Source organism: Aedes albopictus, chromosome 1 (genome assembly GCF_035046485.1).
Source record: "Aedes albopictus strain Foshan chromosome 1, AalbF5, whole genome shotgun sequence".
Classification (NCBI taxonomy): Eukaryota; Metazoa; Arthropoda; class Insecta; order Diptera; family Culicidae; genus Aedes; species Aedes albopictus.
In genome coordinates, this window is record NC_085136.1 from 82,532,868 (window position 1) to 82,543,868 (window position 11,001).

An 11,001-nucleotide genomic window follows, 5' to 3' on the forward strand; every position below is an offset into this window, starting at 1 on the left:
ATCTCTACACTTGTATCGCTCACGCTGCCAACCTATCGAAATTATTGTTCGATTTTTTAAATGAATAAGCACCTGAAGTTTGCCTGAAGTGCGTAATTCGTTCAAGTTTTTTTTTTGCTTTGTCTGAAATTTGGAGTAGAAAGAATCTAGAATAGATTAATTGCATTGGCCAGATCAGTTACTTTCTGGAACAGCGATGTTGCATGAAAGGATCATTATAGGGAAACATTGAAAATACTGCAATGTAGCACGATTTATTTGCAAACCTTTTTTTAAATGCGTTGCGTGGACGGAGTAGTTATGATAGAGAAAGACCATTTTTTGTGACCATGATATAAAGGTATCGATAATTTTCAATAACTTAAATCCTACCTTCCAGCAAGCTATATCTAGAGCTGGAGATGCTAGAGCTAAGGAAAAATCATTCCAATTGCGTAGAATTTCACCACAAATAACGATTTTATACATTTATTAAAAAAAACGATCAAGAATTTCGATAGGTTGGCAGGGTGAGCGATACAAGTGTAGAAATACTCCAGAGCAAGTTGGGTTTGTCGTTGGTTGATATAATTGCGATCTTTGAAACAACTTTATTTGGTTTTTCGACGTCCTCTACATTTGTTTCGACATTGGAAATAGTGGCGGCAATTGCAAACCTAAAATCAAAGAAAAAAAACTTATAAATATAGATAAATATGTAATTCATAAAGAAAGAAAACTGAAAGATAAACTTGTAAACAACAAAGGTGAAAATTTTTGACATTTTGCTGTAGTTGAACTGAAATTTTCGACTGCTTTGATGAGCTCTGATGCTGCAAGGGCTGTCGGCAACAAATGTCAAAATCGAATCACCCCTCCAGATAACGTAAAAAGCTGGATACGAATCAATCGCAACGAAAAAAATACCTGTAAAATTTTTGAGTTTTGTGTTGCTTTTTGACTGCTTTTGAGCCTTTTTTTTGCACAAATTTCTCTTATCTTCAATTTGTCGAACTATGTAGTACCAACACGAGATTTCAGCAAAACAAACGTCCGTGGACTTCTGTCAGTTGACGCCGCTGCTGCGATCAGCTGTTCTGATACGTCTCGTAAAATGGCTTATTCTTTTTTATCTGCCATGCGAATAAATAAATTTATATGTGTCATCCCCCTCATTTTGCCAGAGCATTATTTTTTCCGTGTGGATTGAATATTATTTTCCTGGCAGCACGGCCGAACTGTCAATTGATGTGTCAACAAAAGCGATTCTGCGACTGTGTGCGTGTACCCGATGACAGCTGAACTAGTCCGACTACGACAGCAAAAAGAAAAGTGAAAATCAGTCGTGAAAAATCGAATTTCAGGAAAATTGTCGCGAATCGCGCTTAGTTTCGGTAGTTTTCAGTGCTTCAAAGGGAATTTCACCTGCGATAGATGTGCATGTGGTAAGCGAACGACCGGTTGAAGAATGAAGTCCCTAGCATCCGTCGCGTTGTGGACGGTGCTGCTGCTATTGTTTACAGTGTGTTCCGATGGCCGACGACATCATCTGGAAGTGCGGGTAAGTCGAAACTTGTGCGGGGAATACTTATTTTATTGTGTAAATAACCAATTTGAAATTCCGATTACTTCAGGACGACATACGGAGATACATCCCGCTGAGCACGTTTGGATTTTATCCGGGAGGAATTTTGGATGTCAAACTTTCCAACTTTCTGGTCATTCCTCACTCGGAATACAACATTGTAAGTTGATGGCGATGGGGAAGGGCGAAAGCGGAAATTAGTAACATAATCTGGGGTTCCATTTCAGTATGGACTTTCGTTGGATAAAACCCTTTCGGATGCGATGAATCCGTATCTGGACACCCATCAGGACAACTGCATTCTACAGGAGCCGATAAGTTCCCTGCGAAGTGGACCGATTTTGTTCTTCATCATGGATTTGAGGCGAGAGGTGTAAGTATAACAATTCAAGACAAATTTTAAAAGGCTGTTTTAACATAATTCATGTTTTATTTCAGCGTTTATCTGAATTGCTCGAGCGAATGGCAAAATACGCACATTTATAAGGATGCCAGTCATATTCCACCAATGCGAGGAAAGCGGCAGTCGTTTGCCACGGTTAGCGACTCCAAGTCGATGTACATGCAACGCCGGAAACGAGCAGGTAAGTTGTTCTTTGTCAAAAAAGGATAAATTTGATTGATTATTCTTCTGTATTACAGTAAATGACCTGGTTTCTGTGTGTCGCAACTATAATCTAACTCTGACTTGCACGAAAAATGATCTTCCCTTCAAAGTTTGCAGTTTCACAGTTAGTATCAATCAATGATGAAATTTGTCTCCCGGGATAATCCTTTTTTTACCATCTTTTTTCAGTTCGCCATGGAAGTCTCCAATAAAGCCGACGAAGGACTGTACAATCTGTACTTCCACAGTTGTCCCAACTACGACATGGCCACCTACTACTCGCTACAGTTCGATGTCGACATCGAGGAAAAGAACGGCCAAAATTACCTCTCGGCCGGTGAGATGCCCCTGCCGGCGTTGTACTTCATGATGTCGCTGCTGTTCTTCCTGTCCGGTCTGTTCTGGGTGTTCATTCTGAAGAAGAGCAAACACCCGGTGTTCAAGATTCACTACCTGATGGCGGTGCTGGTGTTTTTGAAATCGCTCTCGTTGCTCTTCCACGGGATCAACTACCATTTCATTCAGACCAAGGGCGAACACGTCGAGGCGTGGGCCATTCTCTACTATATTACTCATTTGTAAGTTGGCTGACATCTGTTCTCTAAGCTGTGAGAGTTCCAAGACCTCCTCTCTCTATTGCAGACTGAAAGGTGCGGTCCTGTTCATTACGATCGTCCTGATTGGTACCGGATGGACCTTCATCAAGCACATCTTGGCCGACAAGGACAAAAAGTTGTTCATGATCGTGATTCCGCTGCAGGTGTTGGCCAACGTGGCGGAGATTATAATCGCCGAGAGCGAAGAGGGCGACAAAGAGCACAGCACGTGGCGGGACATTTTCATACTGGTTGATCTGCTGTGCTGCGGGGCGATTCTGTTCCCGGTGGTGTGGTCCATCCGGCACTTGCAGGAAGCGGCCGGAACGGACGGGAAGGCGGCCATCAATCTGCGGAAGCTCAAGCTGTTCCGCCAGTTCTACATCATGATCGTGTGCTACATCTACTTTACGAGGATTATCGTGTATTTGCTGAAGGTGAGTCATATTTACTGGAAGCTTGTTGGTTAACCGTGATAGAGCAACAAGAGGAGGGCTCCTAGATCAAACAATTATTTCCGGCAAGCAAACGATTGCGATAAGCGGATAAGATGCTGTACATTCCATGCGAACGCAGACGCACCTGGAAGTTAAAATTCATCCAGAAATTCCCCCACAAAAACTTTGCCAGAATCTTGAGAATCTACCAGGATTTCTGAATTCCGAACGATTTCTCCTGAAGTTTTTACGGGGATCTTGCAAAATTTATTAAGAGAATTTCTTTCTGAGGATTTTTTGGTATTGCTTCCAGAGACATTTTCATGGTATATCACAGGAGTTTCTCTCAGAATATTTCTCAGATGTTGTTTCGGTTTTTTTCGAGATTCTTATATCAAAAAGGTGTATCTAGGAATTCCACGAGAGTTATATAAGTTTCCCAAAATGTGTGGTGAATTTTATACCTACCAGAAATTTTGTTTAGAATTTTGGCACACCCTAAGTGCCCCTACATTGGGTGGATCGCAGTAGGCGTAGCCGCGTGCAGACGTGTTTTGTTTTGCTCGTCGCGTTTCCTTCGCGTTCGTTAATTTTTTTTTGTGATTATGCTGACGGTTTGGCCGGTGCTACGCCATCCGGATAGCTTCCGCGTGTGAAAGAGTGCTTGTTTTGTGAGAATTTAAATAGTGAAGAATGGATTGATGGAATTAAAAAAAAAAATAATTACCAAATGAATCGTGCGATAGCGGAGGTTTTCAAAGATTGTGTGTGTTTAAATGCCGCTCACGATGCCGCTGCTAAAGTAGTTCGGGTTAGGAAACGGTGCTAAAATTCGTTTCGATGTAGGAATGTGCTGTTTATTTCGCGTTTTCACGGCGCTACGGTGCAATGGCGCTACGCCTTCCAGTAGCTTTCCATTGTAAAGTTTTTGTAAAGCCACTATGACTGCAGTTTTGTTTCGTGTTTTTTTATGTAATGTGACTAGGGAAATGGAACCATCTCGGCAGGGGTCCTATTTTGGGCACTTTTCTGCTATAACTCAGCCAATTCTGAACCAATTGACACAATATTTGGAACGCGATGAGATGCGTATAGTATCTAGCAGTGTACAAAATTCCAAGTCAATTAGTTTGGAATTGATTGAGTTATAACTAAGAGTGCCCAAAATACCGGCCGCTGCCCAAGTGGTTCGCTACCCTATCAAACTACCGCCATACAATCAGTGATTCGCGAGGGATTACAGAATCATCCCGTGTGGCTTAACATTCATAATTTCGTGGGAGCTAAAGTGACGTGTGTTCAAATGATGACTGACTGCAAGCGCAACGGTGGCGAGACGAGGAGGAGGCCTGACTGCACAATGAAGACGTTGCCATGGTGATGGCAGCGCTACCTTGGATTGCATGGATTCCGGTGAGAATGTTCTGATTACTTTTACTACCACAAAATGAACTAAATACGCGCCAGTTTCAAAGATTTTCTTTGAATCAGGAAGTGTGTTTGCATTATCATTATCCAAATGATAACGGTAATGTACACATGCGGGGCTTATTGTAAGTGAAAGTGACTTCTGAATGGACGTGTCTCTCCAGCCATTCTGAAATGGGTCTCTGAATCTGCAATAGAGCTAGCACCTTCTAACTCCCGGACTAAAGCTTTTTGCAATAACATCTAAATGATATTGCAGAAAGCTTTCTTCCATAATACCACTGCCGGACAGTGGGGGTTAGTTGGATCACACACACACACACACCCTAAGTGCCCCTACATTGAATTACCCACCCATGCGTTTTTTATTGTACCTCCATTTTGTTTTTCTCAATGATTGGAATAAAAGTAGTAGCGAGTAGAAAAGGACGTGTTTTCGTTTGCTCGAGGAAACTACCTCATTTAATCTGCTCGTTTACGGACATTTTTGGTCCTTACCCGAACCGGATTACTACGATCAATCGCCGGAATAGTTCCGCGAACATTAGTTGAAAGTTTAATTCGAAAGAACGGACATTTTCGCGAGGAAATCGGATTCTCAGGCGCGGTTCCATTGACTCCGAAAATCGTGTTTCCTAACCTCATTTCGCTGATTCCATGAGGGAATCACAATTTGCGTCGACTTCCAAAGAAGTTCGACCTTGTTCCGGAGAAAGAAGAAAGCGTTCACTTCTTTGGGAGCCGACCGAGAAAACCCAGCAATAGGCGCTGGTACCGTTAGTGTTGTGGGGTGTTGGAAAAAGCCGCTTCGATAAACTTCAGTGAAAAACAAACCAGCCGACGCTGGCAGTGAAAGTGTGGAATTGGTTCCCATAAAAACTGACAGTGGGACAACAGTGCAGTGACATTGGACAGAACAGTTTGAAAACGAGGAATGTCGGATAGTGAAGGCTCAGACCGACAAAACGTAGCATCAAGTCGCACGGGAAAAGTGGTGCACTCGCCAATAGCCGTACAGAAGAAAAAGTGGTCGCAGAAGCAGTTGCAGCAATCAGAACGGAATATGGAAGCATTCACGGCTAGACGGCACGCAGTTGCAGGGAAGTTGGAACGAATAGGAGGCTTGCTGCAGCAGACACAGCACTCTACGGTGCATCATCTGGAGACGTACCTCAAGCGGGTGGACTCTTGTTATGATGAATTCAACTCGATTCAAAACGAGGTCTACACGCAATTCCCAGATAAACGCGAAGAACAAGAAGAATTTTTCATCGAGTTCGAAACTATTTACGAGAATCTTCGTGTACAAATCTGCAGTAAGATGGACAGCTTGAATCTAGGCCAGGGCGTGTCACAGAAAACAGTTCTACCTCCTGTCGTTGAGCAGCAGCCAGGGCTGCCCCACGTGCCGTTTCCTACCTTTGACGGCACGTACGAGAAATGGTTCCGGTTCAAGCAATTGTTTCTGGATCTCATGGGCAAATACCCGCTGATGTCAAGTGCGACGAAGTTGCACTATTTGACCCAATCGCTGAAAGGAAAAGCAGAAAACATTTTCAGTGATCAAGTACTCAACGACAACAATTTTGACGCAGCGTGGAACCAGCTAGTGCAACGATTCGAGAACAAGCGTACGATTGTCGATATCCACGTAAATGGCCTTCTGAACCTCAAGAAAATGAGCAAGGAGAGTTCCGTCGAACTTCGTCAGCTAGTAGAGGATTGCTGCCGTCATGTCGAAGCATTCGAGTTCCAGAATCAGAAAATGCAGGGCATGTCAGAGCAGTTAGTCGTCTCGCTTCTGACTTCCAAGTTGGACAAGTCAACACACAGCATGTGGGAAAACAGTTTGCCACCGAAGAGCTTGCCAGATTTCAAAGCAACAATCGATTTCTTGCGTAACCGTTGCTTCGTTTTGGAGAGATGTGAAGCCAACAGTGCAACTAGAGCTAGTGATGTGAAACCCAAGGCACAAACTCCGACCAGCAAGCCACTGTTCCCAAGCTCCAAACCGCCGCTAAAGGTGCATACGGCCCAGCATGTATCAGAAGAAATGTGTGCTGTTTGCGGAGATCAGCACAACGTTATCAAGTGCAGCGTGATGAGGCAAAAGTCGTTATCAGAGAGATTGACAACGGTCAAGGAGAAACAGCTTTGCTTTAATTGCCTGAAGCAAGGTCACAGAGTTGGGCAGTGTAAATCTCGGATGTGCACGGTAACCGGCTGCGGGAAAAAGCATCACACGTTACTGCATGTGGATGTAGCAGTCGTCGAGAAGCCTGTCGTCGCTGATGTTACTAGTGGAAAAGATCAGAAGAAGGAGGAAGCACCGGCCGCACCTGGACCATCCATCGTGTGCAGTAGCTTGTCGGCACAGCAGATCAACAAGGAAGTCGTACTGTCAACGGCAATAGTGAGCGTGAAAGCCTGGCGTGGGGAGTACCATCATTGTCGGGTACTTCTTGATTCAGGCTCTCAGTCTAATTTTCTGTCAGAGCAGTTCGCTAAGCTGTTACGGCTAAAATGTGAAGCTGTGAAAGTTCCTATTGTCGGCATTTCTGGAGATAAGCAAACCGTTACCCGACAGACATCAACTAGCATCAGCTCGCTACAACGTGAAGGGTGTTGGATCTTGGACTTCCTAGTAGTACCCCATGTTACTGGAATCCTTCCGTCACGCAAAATTGATGTTCACGACTGGAACATACCGCAGCATCTTCCATTAGCTGATCCAACGTTCTATCTTCCAGCGAAGGTAGATATGCTTCTAGGAGCGGAGCTGTTCTTTGAGCTACTATGCACAGATCGCTTCAAGCTGGCCGACAACCAACCAATGTTATGGCAGACCAAACTTGGATGGATCGTGTGTGGCTCACATGATGCTGTTCGTCGACCGACATTGGTAGCAGCTACGTGCCAAGAAGTAGATGCCAGATTAGACGATCTAGTTCAACGCTTCTGGGAACAAGAAGAGTGGGTGGAGTCGACTAACCCAACGACAGAAAATCAAAAATGTATGGAGCACTTCGCAGCCACCCATCGTCGTGAGAACGGTCGTTATGTAGTTCGCTTACCGTTCCGTAGCACCGTTAACGAGCTTGGCAATTCACGTGCTCTTGCAGAGAGACGTTTTCTTCAAACGGAAAGGAAGCTAATGCAGAACCCTGAATTGAAAGCACAATACATCGCCTTTATCAACGAATACATCAACCTAGGACACTGCGTAGCTGTAGACGTGCACGAAGAAGGTGGATTTTATCTTCCGCATCACGCCATAGTCAAGCCCTCCAGTTCGACCACAAAATTACGCGTCGTTTTTGACGCTTCGGCGAGGTCTGACTCTGGATATTCGCTTAACGATGTGCTAGTGCCTGGCCCCGTCGTGCAGGACAACCTGATGGCCATTGTACTTCGTTTTCGAAAACATAAGTATGTGTTCACCTCGGATGTTACGAAAATGTACCGTCAAGTGCGCGTCGATGATCGAGACACGGTGTACCAAAGGATCATATGGCGCGAAAATCCTCAAGACAAGCTGCAAACCCTGGAACTAAAAACTGTGACGTATGGCACTTCGTGCGCTCCCTTTTGTGCCACAGTCTGCCTGAGACAGTTGGCACAAGATGAAGAAAATGAATTTCCTCTAGCAGCACGAGTTGTGAAGAAGGAAGTTTATATCGACGACGTGCTCGCCGGTTCCGATGACCTGCGAGAAGCATTGGAATGTCAGAATCAGTTGATAGGTCTCCTGCAACGTGGTGGTTTTGCACTACATAAATGGTGCGCAAATGATATGCGTCTCCTTGAACACATCCCTGGAAAAGACAGAGAGGAATTAGCAAGAATCGAGGATCACAGCATGAACGACGTAGTGAAGACTCTTGGTTTGTTTTGGGACCCATCCAACGACGTTTTCCTGTTTCACATGCAAGCCGAGGAGGATGATCTACGAAATCACACAAAACGAACCGTGTTGTCAGACACCGCAAGGATCTTCGACCCCCTGGGCATGCTCGGACCGGTTATAATTGTGCTGAAGATGTTTTGCCAAGAATTATGGGCGCAAGGATTAGGATGGGACGAGCCTCTACCTGCCCGATTGGAGGAACAGTGGAAACAAATGAAGGCCGATCTCCGTCACATCAATCAAATTGAAATCCCTCGTCGAGTAGTAGCAGATCAAGCGACGTCATTCGAAATCCACGGATTCTCTGATGCTAGTCAGAAGGCGTTTGCTGCTTGCGTCTTCATGCGGAGTCTGAAGTCGGATGGCACCGCTGAGATGAAACTTCTGGGCAGCAAAACTCGCGTTGCACCGTTGCCCAAAAAACCTGGAAGCAAAAAGGCAGGGAAGCCTTTCACCATACCTAGAGCAGAACTGTGTGGAGCTTTGCTGTTGGCCAAATTAGTGACATCTGTACTTGAGAACATGGACGTCGAGGTTGCATCAGTAGTCCTCTGGTGTGACTCGCAAATTGTACTCTGTTGGCTAAAAAAGTCTCCAAGCAGCTTGGAAGTATTCGTCGGTACCAGAGTCCGGGAAATCCAACAATTGACGGAGAACTTCCAATGGCGATACATCAACACAAAACTCAACCCAGCTGACCCAGCATCGCGTGGCATAACAACGGTGGAGCTAGCGAAGTCTGAGCTTTGGTGGTCTGGGCCACCGATGCTGCACGAGGCGAGTTACACGTACGAGGAAGTTGAGGACCATCTGTTCACGAAGGAAGAACTGGAACTTCGACCACAAGTGAGTGCAAACGTTGCGGTAAGGAAGTTTCAATGGGACATGCTATCAAAATTCAGCGACTTTAAAAAGCTGCAGCGTGTGTTCGGATGGGCAGTTAGAATTGCTAGGAATTGGCGCATGCGAGATAAAGAAAACCGTGTAACCGGAGCACTGAAGATTTCTGAACTGAGAGCCGCAACCAAATGGATCATCGCTGAGACACAACGTGAAGGCTTCGAGGACGAGCTACGAATGTTGAAGAACAACGACACTCGCAAAAGCAAACTACTGAGATTGGCGCCGTTCTTGGACGATGAGGGGTTACTGCGAGTCGGTGGTCGACTCAAGAATGCAAGCATTTCCTATGGGCACAAGCATCAGCTTCTTTTGCCACAGAAGCATCACGTGACCAAAATTTTGATTGATTCGTTGCACAAAAACCATCTCCCATCGGACAGCAGGCGCTACTAGCAGTTGTTCGTCAGCGATACTGGCCAATTCGTGCAAGAGACACTATTCGACAGATTGTTCACAATTGTGTTCGTTGCTTCAGGATGAATCCAACCGATGTTGAACAATACATGGGTGACCTGCCACACCACCGAGTTAACCCGTCTCCACCCTTCAGCAGGACAGGTATCGATTACGCTGGCCCATTTTTCATTCGCCAGGGGGTGCGAGGTGCAACGAAGATCAAGGCATAAGTGGCACTATTTATTTGCTTGAGCACAAAAGCCATTCATTTGGAGCTAGTGTCGAATCTTTCTACGGAGGCCTTTCTAGCAGCCTTGCAACGCTTAGTTGGTCGTCGCGGTGTGCCGGAATTGTTGATGTCGGACAACGCTACCAATTTCAAGGGTGCCTGTAACGAATTGCATCAGTTGTATGAGCTGTTCCATTCTGATGAAGAATTGAAAGTCATCGAACGATACTGCGCATCCAAGGAAATCCAGTGGTCCTTTATCCCACCACGGACCCCCAACTTTGGTGGAGTTTGGGAAGCGGGAATAAAGGCCGCCAAGAATCGCTTGAAGGTCGTACTGTACGAAGCAGCCATGAATTTCGAAGAAATGACAACTGTGTTGGTGCAGGTGGAGGCCATACTCAACTCGAGACCTCTAACTCAGATTTCGAATGATCCCTGCGACTATACTGCATTGACACCTGGTCATTTTTTGGTTGGAAGGGAATTGACTGCGGTACCTGAGCCTGGATACGGATCGTTTCGTGTGTCGTCCCTTACACGCTGGCAACACGTCCAGAAACTGAAGCAGGATTTCTGGGCAAGATGGTCTGCTGAATACCTGTGTGAGTTACAACCGCGAGGAAAATGGTTCAAAGGAAAGCTGATGTTGAAGCCCGGTATGCTGGTGGTCCTACGCGAGGATAACATGCCTCCACAACAGTGGAAACTCGGACGTATTTCAAAGCTTCATCCAGGATCAGATAACATAACCAGAGTCGTGACTGTCAAGACATCTAACGGAGAATTCACTCGAGGAGTCAGCAAAATCGCCATTCTTCCGGTGGAAACTGCAGATCCTTAAGGAATCCATATTGACAGAGACTGTCAACGCGGGGAGAATGTTTAGAATTTTGGCACACCCTAAGTGCCCCTACATTGTGTTGCAAACTTC

The 11,001-nt window shown here is 45.4% G+C and overlaps 1 protein-coding gene across 1 annotated transcript in view; it reads left to right on the plus strand.

Annotated features, from left to right (window-relative positions):
- Positions 1–1,284: 1,284 nt before the first annotated feature.
- LOC109421974 (protein GPR107) overlaps positions 1,285–11,001 on the plus strand; it is an 18,561-nt gene continuing 8,844 nt past the window's right edge. Inside the window, exons 1-7 of the mRNA XM_019696610.3 lie at positions 1,285–1,540; positions 1,614–1,724; positions 1,792–1,937; positions 2,003–2,148; positions 2,207–2,295; positions 2,361–2,749; positions 2,814–3,204. Of these exons, the coding sequence (XP_019552155.2) occupies positions 1,448–1,540; positions 1,614–1,724; positions 1,792–1,937; positions 2,003–2,148; positions 2,207–2,295; positions 2,361–2,749; positions 2,814–3,204 (1,365 nt within the window). The 5' untranslated portion in view covers positions 1,285–1,447. The remainder of the gene's footprint in view (positions 1,541–1,613; positions 1,725–1,791; positions 1,938–2,002; positions 2,149–2,206; positions 2,296–2,360; positions 2,750–2,813; positions 3,205–11,001) is intronic.